The following is a 25,967-nucleotide window of genomic DNA, read 5'->3' as shown; positions in this document are numbered from 1 at the left end:
GGAGTGTGCATTGTAAATATCCTCCTGACAAGCTTGTTCTCATGTGCAACCGTTTTCAGATGTTCACATTTCAGCGGTTTTAAAGTGCAAAGGCAAAGACAGCCAGGAAGTACTTCCTGAAGAAGCCAGAGCAACAGAACCCTGCAGCCGCCTGATTGGTCCACACCAACTGTTTAATCCAGGAAGTTGGCCCAGGGAGCTGTCTGAGCAACAATGCAGATTCTGGCTTGCTATGGCTACAAACCTTGTTTTTCGCTCTGCCTTGATCCTGACTCCTGCCTTTGACCCTAGGCTGGCTTGACCTTAATACCCGTCTCCTGACTCTGCTTGGTAACTACTTCTGAGTCCTGCATTCAACCCTGGCCCAACAGACATTACTGGTCCAGTTGCCTACACCCTGGCCATTACAGGCAGCTACAACTCAACTGAAAGACTGGGCTAAAGTGTTCAATGGTTCTTTAATCTTGAAAAAACAACGACCTGTTTGATTGTGCTGTGACGGGTTCCTTGGGCGTGCCATCTGGAACTGGGGTACCACTGAGCCCCCAACCCACCAGCCTGGGCTCCCTCTCACACTGTACTGTCTGACAAGCTGCAAAGCCCTCCAGCCTGCACTTTCACAAGCATTCACATTCAGCTGCAGTTACATGCAGGCTGTCTAACCACCAGCTTCCCAGCCTGGAACCTCGGTGCAGTTCCATCCTGCCTGGTCAAATCTTGCCAGTATATGGGTTTAATTCCCGGTCCGCCTATCCCTGAATGTAAAGAGAACAATGCACGCTTGTGGTAACCAAGCAGAGATTTTCCCCAAGCACTCCAGTCAGAGCTCACTGGTTTAGATTAAAGCAAAAACAAGTTCAACAACTAAAAAAAAGATAGATTTTAAGTGATTATAAGGGATAGCAAATAGATCAAAGCAGATTATCTAGCAAATGAAAATTCAAACTAAACTTAATATACTACATAGATTATATATGAATTAGTTGATTCTCACCCTGAGAAATGATACAAGCAGGCTGCAGAGTCTTAAGGGACAAGCTGCACTTGCTTTACAGCTTGGAATCCCCAGGTGTTTCATACACAGGCTAGAAATCCCTTTACCCTGGCTCCAGCACTTCCCCCAGTTCAGTCTTTGTTCCTCAGGTGTTTCCAGGAGTCTTATTGTGTGTGGAATGAAGAGCCTCTGATGATGTCACTCCCTGCCTTAGATAGCTTTAGCATAGGAAAGGAACAATTTGTTTCAAAACTTGGTTCTCAGAGCAGTTTGTGGAAACATACTGACAGCCCAAGATGGAGTCCAGCATCTTGTGGCCTGGTCACACATTTGTAGAGTCATAGCAGCCATCACTCACAGGCTGTCTGTAGCATTCTCAGGAAGTCTCAAAAGATGGGAGATAAGCCTCTCCTAAGGCCTATTGGTCTTTCTAATAGCCCGTTGCCCTGAATAGGCCCTTTCCCACCTGTTATCTAGACTAAAAGCATCTTGTCTAGTGGGTGTTACCCAGGTGTAACTACATTTGAAGTACAGATACATAGTCAATATTCAAAACTTCAGATACAAAAATGATGCCTGTGTACAACTAGGATAATCATATTCAGCAAATCATAACCTTTTCAATGGCACCTCACATGACTTATCTTGTACAAAATGCATCATAATTATGCGATAATCCTATCATCATAATATCACTGTGAAGAATATGGGGTGCAGTGTCACATGTGAATTAGGCTGAATTCCATCGGGTTGGATGAACTCTTGCAGTGGAAGATTTTGTACATAGCTGGATTCAAGCAAGGGCTTCACAAACTTCCCTAAAGGGCCCAAGCCAGTAGGACTGTTTACAGGGTAAGATCCTACTCAACAGATAGTTGTCAGAACAGGGGCCAGTGATTAAAATGGGTGCAAAGAGCCTGCCTTATCTTGCTCGATAGTATCAACTGGGACATAGCAATCCTCAATGTCACAATCTAGATTTAGGGTTGGATTATGACCTCATTCCTCCATTGGAATTACATGGCTTTGGGAGCAGGGGTAAAGTACCCTCCCAATGCTCCCGCCCTCCCCCATCCCTCGCAAATAAGTGGGCATGGTGGGAGGTGAGCAGTAGGCACAGGTCATGCCTCCTCCCCCACTATGCATGGGCCAGCAGAGCTGGATGGATGCAGGGGGAGGGGAGTATTATTTTACAATGGGCTGATTTATCATGCTTCTTCCCACCAGTGGAAAAGGGGTGCTCTGGAGGAATTGCATCTCAGTGGCGTGCCTCTGCAGCCCAATGCGTTCCTTCTGTTCTTCCTGGGGCAGTGCATCTACATGATGCCCTATAATTAGGGGACTGATCCTAGAATATGTATGTGGGGGATTTTCAAAAGCACTTGGCATTGGAGTGGTTGGTAAAACTTAAATGGGCGCAGAGTTAGGTCAAAGCAGCGCACTTGTGAGAACCTCACCTTTCCTGTATAAGATTGAAGCAGAGGTGAAAGTAAGCCGGTACGCCGTGGTACAGCGTACCGGCAAGAGCTGGTTTGCCGTACTGGGGCGGCCCAGCTTCCCCAGGGAGCAATTTAAAGGGGTTTTTAGCAGGGGCTGGAGCCCCAGGCCCTTTAAATTGCCACCAGAGCTCCACTGCTGGAGCCCTGGGGTAGGGCTGCGGGGCTCTGGGAGCTATTTAAAAAGTCCGGGGCTCCTGCTGCTTCTACCGCCCCGGCCCTTTACATAGCCACGGAAGCCCCACTGCCGCTTCCCCAGGGCTCCTGCAGCTATTTAAAGGGCCGGGGCGGTAGAAGCAGGGGAGCTGTAGGCCCTTTAAATAGCCCCCAGAGTCCAGGGATAGTGGGGGGGCTCCAGGGGCTATTTAATGGGCCAGGGCTCCAGCTGTCTCTGCCGCCCCTGTCCTTTAAATAGCCACGGGAGCCCCGCTGCTTCCCCATGGCTCCCGCGGCTATTTACAGGGCCGGGGCAGTAGAAGCTGGGGAGCCACAGGCCCTTTAAATAGCCCCCAGAGCCCAGGGGTAGCAGGGGGCTCCAGGGGCTATTTAAAGGGCCCGGGGCTCCAGCTGTCTCTGCCGTCCCAGTCGTTTAAATAGCCTCTGGAGCCCCACCGCTTCCCCAGGGCTCCCGCGGCTATTTACAGGGCCGGGCGGTAGAAGCAGGGGAGCCCCGGGCCCTTTAAATAGCTTCCGGAGCCCTGGGCTGCTGCTGCTGCTACCCCAGTGGGGGAGGGCACTTACCTTACAGGGTGGGCTGGGGCTGGCTCTGACTCCCCCAGCCATGCCCCTTACGTCCTAGGCCCCGCCCCTTCCGGGGGCCAGAGCTGACCCCAGCGTATCGGTAAGTCACTGGACTTACTTTCACCCCTGGATTGAAGGTACCAGCAGTATTTGTGATTCGTGTTTTAACGCTAATGGGAAATACAGATAGCCCAGCTCTGAGAGAGTGAGCTCACCCCTGCAGTGAACAAGAGGAGAATGACCACCCTGGCAGAGTTGTCTTAGACCAGAGCAATAAAAATAATTACCCTAAAACTGGGGAATAGCACACACTGCGTTTTGTATCTCATTTCACACAAGCAAAGAATGTGCTCTGGGTGCAGTATTGGAATCCCCAGGGAGTGCACAGCTCATCAGTCAATGTTCAATGAATGATGGGCCCTGCTGGGGAAACTGGAGACAGACCTGAATGGCAGGAATTATTAGCAGGGGTAAGAGAATTTCTCTCGCCTTGTTTAGAACTTACTTGATAATCATGAGTTCTAGACTGGAACTCTGAATCTTAGTGGTGGGAGTTCTGTTTTGTTCCAGCAGATTTCAAGTTCTGGGCTGTTAATATATTAGTTTTTGTTATATTCTAAATTTATTTAATTGCCCTTGATAGTGTTAGGAGCATGGCAAGAATAATTTTCAAATAAGAAGTAGAAAAAATCGCAAAGCATAGCACAGGCTTCCATTTAGCTCAAATACACTTGTCAAAATTAAATTTACCTTCAAAAAATAACAGTTGAAATGAAGGGGAATCTTTTTTTGAAAAGGTTTTGCAAAATACAACATTTTAACTGATACACCAAAAAGTTCTAGAGTCTTCACAAGAATGCAAAGATGGCTGGTCTCTCCCATCCTTAGCTGGCAGTATGAAGACAGGCCTGAGCTGTATTTGAGCCTCATACCAGGGAAGAATTTAGGTGGAATAATTGGGAAGTAGAAAGTTCACAGCTCACTGGTGAATGGGATAAGGGATGATGGCCCCTGGTGCAGGGGTTAAAGGTAGAATAGACAATACAAGTCTCATTTTAAAGATCGAGAGAACCCTGATTGTGTTTGAGTCTCATACTGCTGAGGCATGTGTGATGCAATAATAGAAATTACAGATGGCATAAATCAGAAGGGCAGAGTGCACCTCGGCAGCATAGTTATATCTTTTGCAGCGATCCCTGGCTGATGGTTACATGGCACATGCAGAGTACAATATAGAGATCTGCACTTTTTGTATATTTTTCTATATAATTGTTTATAAAACAGTTGGTAACTTTCACAGATCTGACTTGTTTACTGTTTATTTCAACATCTGAAGAGTTAGCAAAAGTACATTTAACTTGATATTTAAATTAGATTTACTCAGGCAACTATTCTAGGTTTCAAAAGTACCGCTGGATTAAATGCTTCTTAATGTAATGGCTATATCATATCAGAGGGGAAGCCGTGTTAGTCTGTATCCTTAAAGACTAACAGATTTATTTGAGCATAAGCGTTTGAAAGTTTATGCTCAAATAAATCTGTTAGTCTTTAAGGTGCCACCGGACTCCTTGTTGTTTTTGTGGCTATATCATAGATATTGCATGTTACATTGCAACTGTTTAACCTCAAATGTATAAGAATGATTTGAGGGGCGCCCTCCTCCCATTATCTCTGGTGTCCCCTGTAGCCTCAGAGAGGAAAGGTCACCTGTCCCCACCACACACACAGAAAAAAGGGTCCCTCATGTACTTCTCGCTGATAACATTAAAACACAACACAGACGTTCTGTCCACTTTCATAAAACCACATTTCAGGATTAACGTCAAAAGGGTTAAACAAACGCAGATGTTTGGTAATAGTTCAAAAGAGAAGAAAAATATACAGCTCTGATTTTAGGAAGTAATGAATCCTGCCTTATCTAAATCCCAGGCACTCGCTAATAGGAGCATCAGGTATGACTATTTAATTGTGTGATTGTTTTACAAAATGATGAGGGAGATTTTTAAATAGCTCACAGGAAAATACACAAGATTCCCTCTCATAAGAAAGAAAGACCAGGACTCAGCCAAGGCACATATGAAAGGGACAGAGCTGAAGTTATTAAGCAGGGAATGAAATCACTGGAGCACTGGCTCCTGAGGTGGTATTGAGAGCACAGATTATCTTCATGTGAAATTCCTGGGCCCCATCTTCCTAAAAAATCCCAAATGAAACTTCATGTAAAACAAAGTTTAGTGTAAAAATGTGGTTTTAGTCTTAATAAGTGACAATGTAAAAATGACACCTCCTTATTCAGCAGAGCTCTCTATGTTTTCAGATTTATATTTGCTCACTTTAGGGACATATGGGGTGAAATTCTGACCTCACTGAAATCAATGGCAAATTCCCACTCACTCCAGTATAGGTACGATTTCACATAATATATTTTACCTCTGTTGCTACTGCAGAGCCAACATCGCCATGGGGAAGGCAGCTGGATTCTATTCTTGTTCACACATCACCAACAGAATTATTAAGCAAGTTCAAATTGTAGAGTCAGATCTTGCCCTCATTGGTATCTGTACAGCCGCCCCACAGAATCTTCTTTACTGGTGATGGGACGGAAAGATCCTAACTTAATTTTCAGATCCTAAGTTGAATTTTCAGTTCTGACAGCTAGAAAAAAGCATCTCTTTACTTATAAAAAGAGCAAATTTTCCCTGTCAGTCACTGAAAGTCAATAAACATGAAACCCCATATTGCTGTTTTTTAGTCACTTTTCAGAGTGGAAACACACTTTAAAACCAACAGTCACACATGTCTGCTTTTCCCATTGATTTCAATGCACAGTGAGCTTCTCCTCAACCTACTCAGCCTCACTTCCTGCCTCTTGGCAGGGAACTAGCTCCATCCATGGAGTTAGAACAAAATCATCTATAACCATATAAATATAAACATTGAAAATAAGTTATTTTTTAAATAACATTTGTTGTGCTTGAAGTTACACCCCACCCACACACACCCCCATAACATTTGCTGGAAAAATCCTGGAATTTTCCTTTAAAATTTTGCTGGACTTTTTAAAAAATAATTTATGCGGAATATTGTTATAAGCAACACACACTTCAGCAGTGCTCCAGAAAGTATATTTTACTGCTTAAGGTACTGGATTGGGGGAGGGGAGAAGGGGGAAGGGCAAATCAGCTGATTTTCTGCTTTTATTTATTCTTCTCTTTTCCTGATCATTTCTGTCCCAGTATGTAGAAATGTCTGATTTCTAAATTTCAAGAACTCCCACAGCATATGGTTCATAAGGTAACATTTACAGTGTTCACTATAACATTTAATCAGCACTTGACAGACTTTGAAAGTTATTCCATTTTTGTTGGGGGGGGGTTGAAAAATTAGGGTAAAAGTAAAATAGAGTAAGTTTGCATTTGAATCTACTGCTGTAATATTCAACTTTGGGAGTGGAATGGTACGTTCTGAGTGACAGCAACCACCAAAAGAAAAAAAGGGAAAAAATCCCCAGAAAGTGGTTCTTCAACACTGCCTTTTTTCCCACAGCCCTGTGGAGCCCCCAACCTTGTCTGCAGAAACTGAAAGAGAGAGGGGTGGGATTAATGTGTAATTAAAGGGAATTTGGAAGGTTGAGATGTTGCGGAATGTTAGATCAGTAGCTGGAACAGCATGTGGTGTTCTTTAGGCAGGCTTCATTGAATCCATACAAAAAAAGAAAGAGGGGCTGCTTGCCCGTCTGCTCATTTATCAAACAGCTAGGCTGAACTTTCACAGCTCCACAAAAGTGTTTTACTGTTTGCTGAAGTTTTGCTCCAGAAATTAAAGCTGAACAGCCTAGTGAGTGTGAACATACATAGCATTTTTGACATAAGCCAAAGTGTGTGCAAGGTTCTGAGAAACAAACACAAATCGATTATCTGTTGCACAAGGAAAACCATTTGTAGATTTGGCAAGACGTGTGAAGAATAAGCTAAATATGTGCTACTGTAATAATCTTTATAAAACACCTTTGATCCAAATGCCTGTTCCAGAGCTTTTGATCATCAGTCGGGGTTAGATATTGATTGCTGATACCAATTGTGGTAAAATACAACTTTATGGGAAAAAGTCCATATTATTTAATTAATCTTTAATTGACATTTTCTTCTGTTTGAACAGCTCCTTTTATCTTTGTCTTCAATTAATTTTACATGGCTTTCATCGATTTCATGAAGCCCCTGATCCTGCAAACACATACATGAGCAACTTCAATAGTACACCCAATTTTAGGTGAAACTCTCATTAAGCTTAAGGGAAGAACTGTGGTCTTAGAGTTTATGAATCACGTTTCACTCCGGTATAAATTCAGAGCAGCTTCATTTAAGTGAATGGAGTTGTTCTGAATTTCATTTGTTATTTTGCCTCATTCAATAAAGGGATTAAATTAATACATCATTTTTTAGAAAAAGCTTATTTGGTCAGATTTCTCCTGTCACACTTTACATGTACGTGCAGTGGTGCCCACAGCTCTGTTTGCTACACATGGTGCATACCATTGGCAGGGTTGCCAATGTGTGTGTGGGGGGGTACAGCTGCCCAGAGGGAGGGGAAAATAGGCAGCTTGCCCGGCGCCCCAATGTGGTGCTGTGACCCAGCATGCAGGGTTGCACTGCCACTCAAAGAGGCTGTGGGTCCAACCTATCATGATGGAGGGTCGCAGGGCCCCATTTCAGTGAGTGGCATTGCGACCTGGCACCAGGCCAAACCTGGGTGGCGCTGCGATCCTGGACACCAAGTTGCAACAAACTGGAATGAGGAACTGGGCCTTCACGTTGTTGCAGGGTGAGTGCGATTGTGCACGCTAGGTGACAAATTTCTGGTGATTCCCCTGTGTACGTTCGATACAATTTCTCTTCCTTTCCCTCATGCTACCCAAAACAGGCTATATTAACAATATAGTATTGGCATATGTGATTTTTTGGGATTTGTTAACATGTCACTGTATTTATTTGCAGATAATAAGACAACAATTTCCACAGTTAACAACGAGAAGACTCGGAACCAGAGGCCAGTCAAAGTGAGCATCGTATAATATTATTTCACATTCTCACCCAGGGCCAAATTTTGCCATGGTTTCCTGTCAGTGAAGATAGGGGCATGACACCAGGGATGAATTTTTCCCTGTAGCATTTTAGAAGCAAATTTTGGCTAAAGATTCTACTGTGGAGTTCCTATTGACTTCTATTTCTGTTGCCTTGGAAGCCATTACCAAGTAATATTTTCTCTTAGTGGTGTAATAACTATGGTCATTTATAAATAGTCTAAAAGAGCATTTTTTACTTATTTCACCATTCTGTGCTAACTTTCTGAAACTTTGTAGAGTTATAATATCATTTACATTTCATATACATTTTATATAGCACCTTTCTTGCCAAAAGATTCCAGAGCACTTCATACACTATTTGAGATCTTCACACCCACCACTGAAATGCAACCATTTCTGGGGTGCAATGTGGCAGTTATTCAATAGCATACAGTTTAGGACATAAATGGCAGAACACTATATCAAAAAGAGATTCTAGAGGGAATTGAGGTAGAAAGAATCCAATTTTCCAAACTGGAAATTGGTCAGGAACCTGGAGTTAATACCCTCTGCTCTTGTGAGAAGATGAGATTTTTAATAACCATAAGTGGTCAGGATTTGAGTTTTCTGTCTCATCCAAAGGATGAAATTTCCAGAGTAAAGTGCATCCTAACATCACAGGAATAGGTTCTATACTGATTCACAAAGAAGAGTGAATGCAACATCACTCCCTGCAATACCTAGGTTTTCCTTGGAGGTCCACATATTGGCCAGATCTGACCCTTAATTTGTAAAATATTAAATGAAAGCCCTAACTAGTATGGCTGCAAAATTTTGTTGGTAAAACTTCTCATTCCCACATAAAGCCTACAAGCACAATGTTACTAATCAATAAGAAAAACATACAAAATAATAATTAAACCTATATATTAACATATATTAAGGATAGAAACCAACAATAACTCATATATTGAAAGAGATTCAGTAAAATACCATTTTAAAATCTGATTTCACTTCCTTCTTCTAATAAATCGTTCCATGGTGATGTGTCTCTAGCAAGTTCTCTTCACTGAGATCAAAACTAACTGTACAACAACCCACCACTGTCTCCCCGAGGCAACTTTTGTGAGAATTTCCTGTGTTTTGTAACCAAACTCTTTTTCCAGAGTGACAACCCTCAGACAGTTTCAAAAGTGAGATCTCATCCCAAAGACCAGTGTGTTTCTCCCCAGCTACCATAATGGTTAATAACCCAAAATAATATTGACATGAAATTGATGGGCTAGTCCAGCTGCACATGAGCGAAAAATTGTAGGCCAGGAGGGCTCCAGATAGCCAGGTTTAGAAATGGACACGATATCTGCACTGGTTCAGCAAGGGCAGTATGTATGAAAATGTGACAGTTTGGTTTGGGGTAGCACGCCATGCAACTGGTGTTAACTGCAATGTCATTTGGTTAATTGCTTTTCAGCTGAAAGGAAAGGGCGAGTGCTACCATATTTGTCAATAATATCAGTTGCCTTTAGAAGATGGTACTTCCGTCATTTGAGTGCTGGAACTAGCAATTCACTTATGCTATAATGGGGACACCCAAACCTGACCCATTTGAGGAAGCCATATTGGCAGTTTACCAGGAGCCCCAGTTCCATGCTTAATTTGCATAAACAGAAATAGATACCAATTACACAATTACACTCCTGTTTAATGCAGAGGTGTGGGCATATTTTCACATTTAAAGTTGGTCGTAGCCACAGTCCTGCTGTAGAACTTTGTGGGCAGCATTTGACCAATAAATTTGGCCACTCCAGTCAATAATACTGCCTTTCAGAGGGAACACCTTCAGGAATAGCATCCAGTTGAACAGGCCAACTCATTACATAGTTATGTGGGTGCATTTCCAGGTAGACTTGGTTATTTTAATATTTACAGGATCCATTCTTGGTGATGTGGGAGTGTCAGTAGGATATCCAGTGGCCATGTGTCATCTCACTGGATTTTCCAGTAAGATTCCCATGCTGTTCAGACTTGGCCTGGGTTGTTGCTAACATCTGACCATAACCATCTTTCTAAATAAGGAAAGGCAGGCAAAACAAACAACAAAATAATCAGAGCAATCTACAGGGTTTTAGGCAGCCAGCATAGAAACAAATGCAGGGCCACATAGGGAGTTCATGATTGCCACTGTGCTGAATGTCTTGGCCCCCTCAAAATTTCACAGCATAGGAGGGGTGGAATTCAACTCTTTCAGGTCTACATCTCTTTTAGCTCTTAGCAGTGTAAGGATCACAGCACCCAGATGAGTAGTTCTGATTTTATCCAATTAAAGGTAAAGATATACATGCACACAATACAGTCCATCACACTAAACACAGTCTTTGCCAAATGCAGTACTGCTCTGACTGAGTTCTATTTTTATTTTCAAAAATATCCAATCACATTCAAATGAAATGTTATAGAGAGAAATTACTAAAGAACTAAAAGATAACATCTGTCTCCCTCTCAACAATTGGGCAGACAAATTGCTGCAAATATCATTTCACTCCACTACCCACCTATTGCCAAAGGGAACTCCAGATGTACCAATGGTTAAGATTATCTAGCTTCACACTGTTCTGCCTTCAGTCTTTTTATAGAAAAAAGTAACATTAGGAAGTTCAGAGCTACAATGTCACTATGCTTCTGGTCATCAGCCGAGCAGCTTTCTTCTTTGCAACAGGGTTTATTGCCTGTAAGAACACAGCTGTGTTCTATCTCACTGAGCTTAAAAACAGTTTCACAACAGGTGAGCCATGAGAAGGCAGCTATACATAAAAGCTGATTTCTTTCTGTATGGTACTGTAGCTTGAAACTCTTCAATTATATGAACAGGGGGTTACTTTTCCCAATGGAAACTACATGGTGTGCAGGGAATTTTATTTCTTTCACTGAAGGAGTACTGCAGGTACTCACCCATGAAAGGAAAAATCATTCCCCTCTGCTGTAAAAATGTTTGTGTATGGTCAGCCTTTTATTCACTTAAAGCTCAACCTGTCATATGCTGGCCATTGGCTTAACTTTTTTCCACGGTAACTGATAGGAAAAGTTAGAAAAGAATGTTTGCAGAGCGCACTTAGGAGTTTTTGTCCTTTGGAGCAATAATCCTAATAAACTAATTTTGAATATTGCCATTTCTTTGATTTTGAGGCTATTGGGAAAAAAAAACCTCTTTTGTAGTGTACTGCTAAGTGAAATATGCCAGGAATGAAATAATACAGAATAAAACACTATCAAATTCTCCATACTTTTGTTCAGGTTTTGATTTTGAAACAGGTATAGCTGAGATCAAATTGAGCTTCTGTGAGTTGCTGAATTTATTAGAGGGAAAGGCCTCTCATATGATGCCACCTATATTTTCCCAGTAACTCAGCAATTAAACTGACTGTGCTAGATTGTGATCCCCTTACTCATGGTGAATAGTATGTACTCCGTGAATAGTCCTAACGGAGTCAATGAGGTTACCTTTGGAGTAAAGCGCTACCCAGCGTGAGTAAAAGAATCAGAATCTAGCCCTAAAGGAACAATTTAGTGATAGAACACAGGGGGTGCGGACTCAAAGGTGGCTTTAATCCATTTTTGTGCCCTCTTGATCCTGGGGGCTGGCGCCCTGCCTAGGTTATGGCAGCCTGCAGTGCTGCCTGCTGCAGCCTTGCCCTCAACATGCCCCTCCTGTCTTCAGTCCCACCTCTGGCATGCCCCCCTCATCAGGGCTTGCCAGGAGGCTCTCAGAAGGCAGCTTTATGGTTGTCTTCCACAGTGCTTGTGCTGGGGGAAATTCTCCCCCAGCTGGAACCAGGGCTTTTAGAGCCCCTCTAGGTTGCTACCGCCCTCCTACCTCCAGAAATTAAAGCTGAACAGCCTAGTGAGTGTGAACATACATAGCATTTTTGACATAAGCCAAAGTGTGTGCAAGGTTCTGAGAAACAAACACAAATCGATTATCTGTTGCACAAGGAAAACCATTTGTAGATTTGGCAAGACATGTGTGAAGAATAAGCTAAATATGTGCTACTGTAATAATCTTTATAAAACACCTTTGATCCAAATGCCCGTTCCAGAGCTTTTGATCATCAGTCGGGGTTAGATATTGATTGCTGATACCAATTGTGGTAAAATACAACTTTATGGGAAAAAGTCCATATTTATGGGAAAAAGTCCACAGCGTAAGAGCCATTGGGAGGATCTGACTTATGATATAACAAATGGAGCACATCAGTGTGTACAGCAGGTGGTAGCTGAGCAGGAATGCAAGATTGTCATCTTAAATGGGGAACAGGGTTAGGACGAGAGCTGGTTGGGAAATTTCTGATGCAAGTTTAATCAGAAAATGCTGATTTGTCAAACCCAAACTATTGTTTGGAAATGTCTCAGGTTCGATGACCTTTGCTTAAGTCCCAAGCAGAGTTCTGGTGGATCCTTGCCTGGTTTCCTGGCAGGCTGCTGGCGAACATGGTTTCCAGGGTCTGGCTCTGGGGCAGCCCCACTGTGTGGATTGCTCTGGGGGATCCCAGCTGACTCCCAGGACTTCCTGTGGGTGGAGCCGCCCCAGAACCACAGACCCTGGAAGCCCTTGGAGCTGCTGAATGAAGTTGATATGATTCTTGTCAGTTTACCTGCTGCTTATAGAAGCCACACATGGTGTTTCCCAAACCACTCCCCCCCCCAAATTTTCAGTTCACACAGGAAACTTGGAACAATTTGGTTTCGGTCTGAATCAGAATGAAGCCAGATTTCTAACTGTCAAATTTCCCTTGAACCAGAAATCCTGAATTTCAGCCAGCTGTAGTTAGGACTAGTCTGGTAGTCTGCTGTCCTGCCTGGAATCTGGGGTCTGCCCTAAGCCCTTAAAGGGAACTAGGGAATGGGGAGGGGTTTTCAAAAGTGCTGAAGTGATGTAGAAGCATAAATGCCATTGAAAGCCAATTGGACTTGTGCTCAGAAGTCACTTTGGGGCTTTTGAAAATCCCACTCAGTCTAATGTTGTTTTCAGGTGAGTCTCTTTTGGTTGACCAGTGGAGCATCACTGATGGGCTCCCAGAGGAGCCATGCCCCAGAAGGTGTCTGTGACACTAGGCCTATGAGAGGACATGAAGATGCCAGACAACTCTCTCTAGGAAAAACAAAGAAGTGAATGAATGTTTCAAGAGAAGGGTATTTGTGTGACATTGTCTATTTTCATAATCATCACAATGCGGTAGTGATGGCTGAGTTGCTGTGGTCAAGGTTAGGCAAGTTGATGGAAAGAATCATATTGTCCATCCTGCTTTGATGCAGGGGATTGGACTGGTTAATGAGTGGTCCCATTATCATCTATGATAATACTAAACTGTAGCACAAATTTACAGTGATAGGGCTGATTCAGTTTGGCAGTGATGTAAGAACAGTGTTAAGCCTACACTGTTTTCCCTATGGATTGTAGCACAGGTGGTGTTATCCTGTCATGTAACAGCCCTCATTGGTCTCAGCCTAATGAGGATAGCAATCCAAGTTGCAATCAACTTTATCCTGAAATTTACATTCCTGGGATTTGCCAATTTGTGCCATGCTTTTTTTATGTTTCTCTTTGAAATTTTGTTTCATCTGAAGTTTTCCAATCAGCTCTGTGTGTGATAAAGACTTTTGCTCCCCAGGATCCAACCAGCACTCAGTGGCCTGAGAATCAGGGAGCTGGAAATATAGCAGAGGGGCTAGTCCTGTTGGTCTGGCGCTCTGTCTCTGCTCATAGCTAAGCAAAGTGATCAGCTGCAGAGCTCTAGTGCAAGTGCTTAGACAACAAGTAGCTTTAAGCTACAGCTGAGGATTTTAAGAAAGTACAAACAAAAAGTTGCAATCCGTTAGTTCCCTGCCGTACCACAAAACCAGCTTTACTCTTTCTGATTAGAGCTATTTTTACCAGCAGGATTGATATTTCGAAACTTGATACATTACAATGTCATTCTGCCATTAAATCGGTGCTTGTGCACCAAATGTACACAGGCACGCATCTGTTTTGCAAGAGAAACCACCAGCAATTGCATATTTTCTCTCCTCCCACCCTTTTTTTGTATGCTGTATGAATAGGTTGATTATAAAATGTGTATCTTCATGTATCAGGTACCATTACTATGGCATTGCAGTGAAAGAGAGCTCTCAGTATTATGACGTGATGTATTCTAAGAAAGGAGCAGCCTGGGTCAATGAAACAGGAAAAAAAGAAGTAACCAAACAGACAGTGGCGTATTCACCACGATCCAAACTTGGAACGTTACTGCCAGAGTTTCCAAATGTCAAAGATCTAAATCTGCCAGCCAGTCTGCCAGAGGAGAAGGTAACGCTTTTGAAATATTTCTTTGGCTTGCCTTGCTTTTTTCCTGTTGATGAAAGGTTGATCTAAAATACAAGGGTCCTAAAAAACAGTGAGTTTAATAATGCCTTGGCTTTATTTATGAGGGACTTAATTGCTCCATGTGCTAGGGGCACGTATTTTTCTCTCACTTAAATGTCTGACAAAAAATCTACTGTAGCTTTTTTTTTTTCTTCAACATTTCTGAGTTCAGTGTAAACTCATTCTGTAGACACAGTTTATACAGTAAGAAAGGGCTAGCAACGGGTATCTGTTTATGTCACCAATTGTAAAATTCTAGGCCTCTGTTTCTGTAATCGACTATATCATCTACAAAGTCTGAACTCCCTTGTTTGCAAGCTGAAAGAAATCTATTATAACACTTTCCTGAGGAAAGAGCGTATTTACTACACTTCTCCTTCCTGTTGGCTGGAAAGTGAAAGAAATCTTATATGTGCATATGGCAAAATGTCTTGACCCTTGATTGATCTACTTTGCAGACACTACTCATGTGTTTAGTAAATATGTAAACTGAACAAAATAAATAGGGTTCTATATATCCTAATTAAGGGCTATGTTCTTCCTGTTGATCTCATCAAGGTTTTTTTGCTCATTTTACACTTGCAGGCTCTCCATCAAGGAGGTCTGTAGGTCTCAAAAAGGAGAATTTAGCTTTAAGACTTGCATTGTTCCTAATAGTTATCTAATTGAACTCATCACTTCAGCTGATTTTAGTATTTTTTGCAATTATATATGGAGGGAAACCCCCATGTTCCTTTTGTACTGTGTATTTTGATAGTCATTTTTAAAGCAGAAGTTTTTTAAATTTGATTTGATTTTTTTTTAAAGTAAAATGATCTTTCGTGTGTCTTTCCTTTTCTTTCTCAGGTTTCTACCTTTATTATGATGTACAGAACTCACTGTCAGAGGATACTAGACACGGTAATAAGAGCCAACTTTGATGAGGTATGCTGTGAAAGAAAAGAGCTGTAGTTTAATAACATTTAATGTATCCAGGACTTCTGGAGCATATTTTGAATGTGATATTTCAAATTATAGATTATCTGGTACATTTTTATAAATAATGGAGGATATTTACATTAGTGTATATACGGTGCTTTATACGTGATAACTCTTATTTATATCATCACATAAATTAGAGAAAAAATCTACTAAATTATTTAGTCTACCCCTCCTCCAGTGCAGGATTGGCCCCTACAGTATACTCTTTAAGGGCGGGCCAGTCCAATTTTGTGTGATTCAAGAAATGAGTCTTCCATCACTTTCCTAGGGAGGTCTTTATACAGTAACATATCAATCTTAGGGAATTTTTCTCGATGGTCAGTATAAATTTACCATTACCCCGTTATAGCCCTGTGCTGCTAGTAACACTTACCATTGATTGCTTGGATATCTGTTAGGAATGGGCATGTATTCTGGATATGAGAGTCAGACTGATTCATTGCATCCAGTTTGAGGCATCACATAGGTTTGACTGGCTTCAGTATATAAACTACCCCCACAAATTTGTAACCTATTTTTCTTAGTCTGAGAACTTTCTGGTCATGCACTTACATAGCCTTTGTTATAGTTCAGCAATTCTGGGAGTTTGCAGTTCTTGATGTGTAAAGTAATTAACAATTGCATATGGAGAAAGTATTTAGTTAAGGGAAATAAGTCTGAATACACAGAGACTGGGATTTGCAAAGGAACCTAAGGGAGTCAAGACACCCAACTCCTGTTGAAAGTCAATGGGAACTGGGCAACTATTCGGGTCGGCCCCTTTGAACATCCCAGCCAGAGTGTGGGCAGAATTCCCTAGGCCTGTCTCTCATGGTGCATTATTCCCCACACTTTTCCAGTTTCAAGCTGAGGCTCTTTAAACGAATACATCCAGTCTAGATGTTTTAATTTACTCAAGCGAAATAGGAACACTCTCCTATTTTAATATTTTCCATTGGTAGCTTCCCTGTTAACAATCACCCATCTTCAAATAGGGATCAAGGCAGTTTCTTAAGGAGAGTAAAACCGACATACAGCTTATATAAGGCAAATACCCCCTGTTCTAGTCCCATTGACTTCAGTGGCACTGAATAAGCATATATATAGGAGAATTTGCAGGTTCAGCTCCACAATAGTTCCTTAGTCAAATATCTCATTGGGAAATCTGATGGCTTTTCAGCACCTGATGGCTATACATTTTACAGGCCAGATTCTCCACTGCTTTGCACTTTGTGTAGTCATTTACATCAGTGCAAAGTGGGTCTAAAATGCTATCAAATTGGAATACTAGTGTTTTGATTGCTCTAAAACTCATCCAGTATTTTTCCATGGAAAGGTCTTTCAAAAAAACAAACATGTTTTGTTCCTTCCAAAAATGTCCATGGAAAATAGTTCCAGTATTTTGACCAGCTCTAGCCCCCTCCTGGCGTTCACTTTGCACATATATAAATGGCTACGTAAGGTGCAAGCTGTGGAAAATCAGGCTGTATATGTGGAAGTCAAGGTGGCTGCACTCATTGTGCCTGCTGGTGGAGAATAAAAATGGCGTGGCATGCATGGAACCCTTGCAGTCTGCTAAAGCAAAAGCTTTCCTTAAACTGATCTCCCCACGGCAATGCCCCTTTATCCTCCTGGGCATTTATATTATGATGTACCAGGCTTATCTAAGTTACAGCATAAGCCTGTCCAGGCAGGGACTCTGTCATGTGAGTTTTGTGCAGCACCACGTACAACTATGGTGCCATATCAGTAATATGGAATTAGATCATTTAAGAAGAAAATCATATTTGCCATGTATAATTTGTGTGTGTGTGTAATTCTAGGTTCAAAGTTTTCTTCTGCACTTTTGGCAAGGGATGCCGCCTCACATGCTTCCTGTATTGGGTTCTTCCACTGTAGTAAATATAGTTGGGGTTTGTGATTCAATATTGTACAAAGCTATTTCTGGAGTTTTGATGCCAACAGTACTGCAAGCGTTACCTGACAGGTTAGTATGTTCTGCAGTATTGACAGTTTTTGTTTGAATTGTTTTTGTTAATTGTGTGGATTTGTTTTCACTATTGGTGCAGTTCTTAAAAAGCATAATTTCCCTACATATTTCCTATTTCCTTAATCCAGGTCAGAATCAATTTAAATGAGTTTAAAGATAGATAGAAATGTCTCATAGCATATAAATGGTCAGACTGAAGCTGGCATGTGAACGAATGTAGGGTTACCATATTTCGAGCCTCCAAAAGGAGGACACTCCACGGGGCCCCGGCCCTGCCCCCAGCCCCGCCCACGCCCCCACGCCCCAACTCCGCCCCTTCCCCCAAAGTCCCCGCCCAACTCCGCCCCCTCCCCTGCTTCCCGCGAATATTTGATTCGCGGGAAGCCTGAAGCAGGTAAGGGGAGTGTGGGGGGAGGAGGCGCGGCCCAGTCTGGCCCCCCGGCATCTCCAGCCTGGGTCGGCCTGCCCAGCACTGCCGGTCCCCGGCCCGGCCCCCGGGCCCCCGGCCGAGCACCCCCGGCCCGCCCAGCACTGCCGGCCCCCGGGCCCCCGGCCCAGCACCGCCGACCGCCGGCCCCTGGCCCGGCACCGGACGGGGATTTGGAGCCCAAAAAGCCGGACATGTCCGGGAATATCCGGACGTATGGTAACCCTAACGAATGCCAACCAGAAATCTATAGGCAGTGGAATGCCTTCATTATGCCTCCTTTGAAAACTTTCAGAGTGGCTGTATCAGTCACTTCTCCAGGACTGAGAGCTCAATATTCCGAGTTATGGCTCCAAGAGTAGTTAGTATGGTCTACCTGCATATGCACAAATGCATACACAACTGCAGAAATCCAAGCATTAGTCTCTGTCACAGTCTCTGACCCAAATTGTTCTTCCACTTACCAGGAATAGAATGTGTGTGGGGGCTGGGTGTAAGACTGACCTCTGAGAGAACATGGATGCATTTAAATACTATAGTGGGCATGACAGAATTGTGCCCATTTAGGGGTGACTTTCTTCACATGGTCCAGAACCAGGCCCACACGGCCTATCTCTGCAGGAAAGATGCATAGTCTTACCACACTAGTTTGAGAGCTAAATTCTCCTTTCTGATCTACATGTCAGAGCTTGTCTGTTCTCTTCCTACATGTAATTCATTTGTGTCCATGGAGTTTTGTTACATAGAGAAAGCAGGGTTAGGGTCATCAATTAACTGCAGAAAGTTTTATTCAACCAGTGTATTTTCTTCAACCAGTTTTTCTCTTTGTGAATTTTCTGAAAACAGACTTAGATTTTTATGAATTTGTTCAAAATTCAAAATTATTTGACAAAATTCAGCACAAGATTTGCTAACAATTTGTGGAGACTATTGCTTTGAGTGTTCACTCTTTGCACCGTACGTTTGGTCACCTACATTTTATTGTAGCTCTAATTACAGCAAATGTTTTCTGGCTTTTGTTCTACTTACTTAAACTAGAGTGCAGTGTTCAGATTGTATGGTTTGTTAAGTAGATGCAAAGTATCTGTCTGCAACCAGGAACAGGGTACAAGCGTGGATTTCTTTGGTAAATCTTGCAAGTTTTTGCAGACTTCAGCTCCCTCTCCTTCCCCCCCCCCCCCCCCCCCAAAATCTATTTCATCTGAAGGATTAAATTGCATAGCAGCCCTTTTTTCAAGCTGCTTAGTTCTTTCAGAGCAAATAAGGAGAGACTTGAGTGTGAATATGGACTTTTGTAATGCATATAAAGGGCCAGATTGTGGCTGTTAAGCCATGGCCCACACTGGAGGGAGTGCAGAAGGGTTTCGCAGCAATGGAGACACAGCAATGGAAGCCCTTGGAGGAAATCTTGCTGACTCAGCCGGAATTCCCTGGGAACAAAAGTTGCAGTGTCAACACAGCCAACCTTTCAGTGGGGGCATCAAGCACTCCCATCCACACCCAGCCCTCTAAGATAGCCCATGTGGAGGAAGGCAGGACCATGGCCATGTCCTCTGCAACACACCTCTTCCTGCCCCAGTGTGAGTAGCTAGTATCCACAGGAAACTGGCTGTGCACTACATCCAGTGAGTTAAGCCCAGTCCCCGCACAGGGTCTCCATAAGGAGTGGAAAAGCTTCTGTGTGTCCTCCCCCTTCCACCTTTGTGTACCCATGCAGGGCTGGGCACAATAGAGCTCAGAACTCTAATCTTGGGTCTACCGTTCCTTAAAGTGATGACTGAGAGTAGGACCATGCTTTTTTTTTTATGACAGTTGAATAGGTTGAGGCTGATTTCCTCCCCCCCCCTCACCAAACTGAAACCACCAAACACAATTGTAAGCTTAGTGAAGTATGGAAGCCATCTTTAAAGTTGATTTGAATGAGGAAGATGAATCTGAAACTATTCCTGAGCTCAACGTATTCTGGGTATTTTTCCTTTTGCTTCAGATATTTTCAGATGTTTTCTATACTGTCCAAGCCCTTGATCCTGCAGGTGACTCTATGTGCACAGTGGGGCTACCTACAGGTGTAGGAGCTGCCCAGGCAGTCACTTGCATGATCAGGATTCAGATCTGACCTGGTTTGAGAATACAGTTCCCAAAATGTAGTCACTTAAGAAATGGGGCTATTTCTTCCCCTTTCCAAACTTCTAAAGGTCTGTTATTTTTATGCAGCTTCCTACGTTTAGGCCTGTTTAAACTATTCACTAAAAAGCCGTTACTGGGCTGCCAGTGGGCCCCATAGACTGTAGTAGGATGAATTCTGCTTAGAAGAATTATACTAGTGTGAATGTGGAGTAACACCACTGACTTTAACGGAATTTCTCCATATTTACACGGGTGTAACAGAGAATCGAATCTGGCCCAATAGTCACTCCACTCTCCTGAAGCTAAGTCAAAATTTCCCTTTTATATTATGGCACAATTGTTAAATGTAAACAACCAGTGAGACTTCCAGAACCCAGATGTGGCTGTTCAAATTGGCAATTAAGTGCATGAATTCCTGTATTATGAACCTTAATGTCAATTTCATATCCCAAATGGAGGATCTAAATGTACTATTAAGATGCCCACATCTGAAAATTGTGTCCTAGGTACCTTTGTTTGTAACTAAAAATGATATGCTGGGTGGTGGAACCCTGGCTTTACATGCTTCCAGGCACTGCCGTATAGACCACAGAGTGTACATTTTCTTAAGTAGTGATTTCTCTTTTCAGCTTGACTCAGGTGATCCGAAAGTTTGCAAAACAGCTGGATGAGTGGTTAAAAGTAGCTCTCTATGACCTGCCAGAAAACCTCCGAAATATCAAGTTTGAGTGTATGTATTGAGCAGTCTCTCTTTTTTTTTTTTATGTGAGAAGAATGTGTTATTTATCAGTTACAAATTAATTGGAAGCTAGGAAAATGTTCCATTAGTCATGAAAAAAGATCAACATTACAGATCTTTCATTAACCAATAATCTCCACTCATTCATGAGAACCAATTTCCTTTAAATGTAATAAGGCACAGCTCTAAGACCAGTTGTCTTTCCTTTTTTGTGGACTCTGATAAGAAATTAATTTGTTGACAGTAAGCAAGCATTAGGCATGATATTAGGCAAAGCAAATTATTAAACAAACCTATAGACTTGCACAATTTGAATACAGCTTGAGGCCCTCACTCCAAAGAAGTGCCAGAGTTAAATATGAAGGGGATCGAATTACCCTGTCACCACAGGAAAGGGCACTATGCCTTTTCAGACATGCTTTGTAGATGCCTGCAGTGCGCATCACCTATTGATAAAGCCTGCTTTATTTCACAGCTCTCCATTCTTCGCTTTTCATGAGCAGTAAATTCCACATCAGAAGTTTAAAAAAAAAAACTAATTTAGGAGAAGGATTAACTACTGATCAGCATGGAAAATTAGGAGTATGTTTTGCAGAAAGTACTCAGGACATAAATTAGAATAATCCACTGGATATTTTTGGTCATTTACTTAGTTGTTCAAAAATTATGGAAAATGTGTCCTGAGAATATTTTTGTCGGTTCTTTGTCAATTCAAAACTATTGAGAATCCACACCAGTGAAATCTGTTCTGCTCATATAAATATTGGGACAATGAACATTTTAATAACTCTGAAAATATATATTTTAACTACCTCCATGGACAATATAGAAGGAATATGTAATACCAACAAATCTGACTTTAAATATCTCTCTAGATTATTTGCTTTGATCTGCAGATCTTTAGTGATTATAACATGATAATAAACTTGAGAACACACTAGCATTTACTTGTACTTGATGCCTGGCTATCCTGCAAATGATTACTTACTACTGGGCATAATATTTACTCTTGTTTGTGCAGTCCCATTGAAGCCAATGGAAGAATTGGTGACAGAAAGCTATATGGCTGTGAGTGTTTGCAGGATTGGGATCATACATTTCAGATGCTGTATGCAGAATAAATATTTACAGATTAGGTTACAAGTATGGATACCTTAATAAGATGCCCAAATCCCTTTTTGGGACACTCAAACCATCATTTACAGATATGAATAGTCCTTATACATACTTGTAACTACTGATTTGAGCATCCAAATGTAAGATTTGGATGTCCTATTCAGAAGTCCATCTTTGAAAACTGGGCAATTAATATGAACAATAAATAAGTCACAAATAGGTGTCTTAACAGAAAGGAAATTCGGTGTATTTAATTGATGCTAGTTTTAACAAGGTACTTTTAAAATCAAGTTTCTTTATTTGGCATATTACCTAAATGTGTAATTCTCCTTTCCTGCAGTGTCCAGAAGGTTTTCACAAATTCTCCGGCGGCAGACCTCATTAAATCATCTCTGCCAGGTAGGTATTTCAGTGGTTATCCATTCCTGCTAAGTTTATTCCATGCTGCTTTTGCTGACAGTTGTAACAGTTTGCAGGTTGGATATTGCACAAGGAGAAACTCTCTTGGAGGTAACAATGGAATATGAGGCTTTAGTACGGCGTGGGCAAACTACAGCCCGCAGGCCACATCCAGCCCATCAGACGTTTAAATCCAGCCCTTGAGTTCCCACTGGGGAGCGGGGCCTGGGGCTTGCCTCGCACCGGCACTCCTGCCAGGGAGCGGGATTGGGGGCTTGCCCCGCTCTGTGTGGCTCCCAGAAGCAGTGGCATGTCTCCCCTCTGGCTCCTATGCGTAGGGGCAGCCAGGAGCTCTGCACACCACCCCCGCAGCTCCCATTGGCCGGGAACCGTGGCCAATGGGAGCTGCAGGGGCAGCGCCTGTGGACAGGGCAGCGCACAGAGCTGCTTGGCCATGCCTCTGTGTAGGAGCCAGAGTGGGGACATGCTGCTGCTTGAGGTAAGCGCCGCGCAGAGCCTGCACCCCTGGCCTCCTCCTGTGCTCCAACCCACTGCCCCAGCCCTGATCCCCCTCCAGCCCTCCGAACTCCTCGATCCCAGCCCAGCGCACCCCCCCTGCACCCCAAAGCCCTCATCCCCAGTCCCACCCCAGAGCCCACACCCCCAGATGGAGCCCCCATACACACACCCCAACCCCTTGCCCCAGCCTGGAGCCCCTTCCCGCACCCTTAACTCCTCATATCTGGTCCCACCTCAGAGTCCGCACCCCCAGCTGGAGCCCTCCCACACTCCAACCCCAATTTCGTGAGCATTCATGGTCCGCCATACAATTTCCATATCCAGATGTGGCCCTCAGGCCAAAAAGTTTGCCCACCCCTGCTTTAGTAGTTTTGTTTCTAATATTTATTTATTTTCATTTTCTATAGATATGCTACAAAACCATCCAAAAATCAGTTTAATGATTTGTTAGATAGTGGGGCTAATCCTGCATTCCTCATGCACCCAAAACTCCCAGTGACTTCTATGAAACAAATTCAGGTTCTGATCCTAGAAGAGGTTTCAGATCCAGTTCAACCCATTGAAACCAATGGGAAACTTTCCATAGATTTTTTCAGTTGGGTTTGGATCAGGCCTTTGATGAGGGAAGCAATTTGTCCATTTTCTAGACAGAAAACACCATACCTAGTTGTAACATTAAACCTCAAGTGAAAACAAAATACAGGGCAGATATTCACTTTTTGTGGTTACATACTTCAGTTTAAAACCAAGTGCTCTCAAATTCTGAGCACTTTACTCTTTTTTTTAATCCAGTCTTTATTCTGGCAGAGCTGGGGAGTTTTACCTAGATAAAAACTGATTAAACCTGTTATGCAGACTTACCACTTTGCAAAGTGGTCTACATGCATCCGAAGAAGTGGGTATTCACCCACAAAAGCTCATGCTCCAATACGTCTGTTAGTCTATAAGGTGCCACAGGACTCTTTGCTGCTTTTACAGATCCAGACTAACACGGCTACCCCTCTTATACTTGACACTTTGCAAAAGATGCTCTCATAGACATACATGATGGATTGTTTTTCTTCCATAAAATTAACCTGAAAACTAGTAGCAGCATATACAAATAGAACTGTTTCAACAGGTTTATTTTGTCTTTCTTTTTTTCCTTTAACATAGGGCCCACTCTATTAGTTTTCTTTTTTTATCATTTTGTGAGGATGAATAGATTATATTTTTCTGTATTTTTGTTTGTTTTTTTTACAATGGATTATTTTCTTCTGGGGTTTTGAAATGGTTTATTTATCAAGACTTGTTTGTCATGCCAGACAGTACTTCAGTAGAGTTCATTTAATAAATAAAATTACCATTATAATTTATTAAAGTTCTTATAGCTGTGAATATAAGCTTCATAGTATACCATTGTTTTACTGATAAAAATCCACCATGCAGGTGGAATATACTATGTCTGTGAATTTATTTTTCACTGACTCAGTTAGGCCACGGGAACTGTGCAAAATTCACAGGGCCAGATTTTCTGATGGTATAAATAGGAGCATCTCCCTTGACTCCAGTGAAGTTTCATCCATTGACACTAGCTGAGGGTTTGTCCCACACTGCAGTTCGAGGGACTACACTTGAAAACTGTATCTAATGCCCCAGAGTAAGCCCTACAGCAGAAATACCCCCTGAGGGAAGGAGATCTCAGTGAGGATGCTTTGTGGAGTTTTTCCTCCTTTAATTCATTTGTGGGGGAAGGTTTGCCATCCTGCTGCATGAGCTGTGGGGTCTACCCACAAACCTGGTAGATCCCCAAGAACCTGCATAGATCCAGGGGAATCTATAGAAGACCAGAGCCATTCACACAGCTCTGCCCCCTCAACAGCTTCCTAAACCAGGGACTTTTCAGGCTGCCATGGTCCTCAAGGGAGACTCTCTGGAAAAGATAATACAGGCCAAGTCTGGGTTGTCTTCACTGATTAATTTACACAGGACTGATGTGTGGCCCTGATCCAGCACCACTCAGGTTTCCCTCAGCTTACTCCTTCCCTTTGTGCAGGGAGGCTTCTTCATGGTCCAGAGGATGGGCAGGTGGTAGTGTGGAGGCAGGTGAGCTTCCTTTTCATGTGTCGGGGGGAAGATGCATACTCAGAGTGTTTCCTCCCTACATAGATTGATGGGGAGGATCTGGGCCAATGTGTTTTTGTTCTTGGATTGACATGAACTCAAAACTGCAGCCCAAACCTAGTAGAATTAATGGTCTAGGGAGAGAGCAGTTTGATTAGAAACACCTGTTGAGATTTGTACTTTGTGGAAACCAAATACATGCTGAGTAGAGTTGGTAAAAATGGCTTCAGAGTTCTGTCCAGCTACCACGGCCGGTAACTTCCAGAAAGGATCAAGAGGTGTGTGGGGTTTGAGAATCAACTTAGTGAGGCTCGCTAAGGGAGCGTAAAAGGGGATGAAGTCTATTTTTAACCTAATAAACCATGAACTAATGAGTAGATCGGATTGGATTATAGGCATCAAGAACGGTGATCCACAGTGCAGACATTACCTTTCAAATGCTGGAGGACTGGAGGAATGTGGATCTGAACAGCATTACCAAACAAACTCTCTATACCATGGAGGATTCGCATGAGGAGCACAGAAAGCTCATCATACAATGTAAGAATAAAACCCTCAAATGTGGTACGGGGAACCCTGAACCGTGTTTCCTGTTGAATACAAAACACCACAATAATAATAATGTTCAATTTTATAATAATTGCTTTACAGTCAGTCAGTTTAATAATTGAGATATTGTAGCAATGTGGTAGCACATCATTACTGGCTACTGCTCGCTTGCTGCTCAGATAAATACTGAAACACGTATCAAAAAGAAAGGTGAGCCAAAACCAAGATGTTCCACTTTGAGACGTGGATATGGACAATATTCTGTTTAAAGACATTATTTCTAGTCTTCCTAATGACTGATGCGGATCTAAGGCCCAATCCAAAGCTTATTGAAGTCAGTGGAAG

At 42.5% G+C, this 25,967-nt stretch overlaps 1 protein-coding gene across 4 annotated transcripts in view; it reads left to right on the top strand.

The window, feature by feature from the left end:
* The window catches only part of RFX4 (regulatory factor X4), a 133,186-nt gene that overhangs the window by 53,283 nt on the left and 53,936 nt on the right, over positions 1-25,967 (top strand). For all 4 annotated transcript variants that reach the window (XM_024100056.3, XM_024100057.3, XM_065581744.1 and 1 more), the window contains exons 5-11: positions 8,226-8,287; positions 14,423-14,636; positions 15,540-15,617; positions 17,477-17,640; positions 20,827-20,927; positions 22,393-22,451; positions 25,469-25,613. In XM_024100056.3, the coding sequence (XP_023955824.2) occupies positions 8,226-8,287; positions 14,423-14,636; positions 15,540-15,617; positions 17,477-17,640; positions 20,827-20,927; positions 22,393-22,451; positions 25,469-25,613 (823 nt within the window). The remainder of the gene's footprint in view (positions 1-8,225; positions 8,288-14,422; positions 14,637-15,539; positions 15,618-17,476; positions 17,641-20,826; positions 20,928-22,392; positions 22,452-25,468; positions 25,614-25,967) is intronic.

This window comes from Chrysemys picta, chromosome 1 (assembly GCF_011386835.1).
Source record: "Chrysemys picta bellii isolate R12L10 chromosome 1, ASM1138683v2, whole genome shotgun sequence".
NCBI lineage: Eukaryota > Metazoa > Chordata > Testudines > Emydidae > Chrysemys > Chrysemys picta.
Note: the sequence above shows the minus strand (reverse complement) of the source record. Positions and strands in the feature narration are given on the sequence as shown.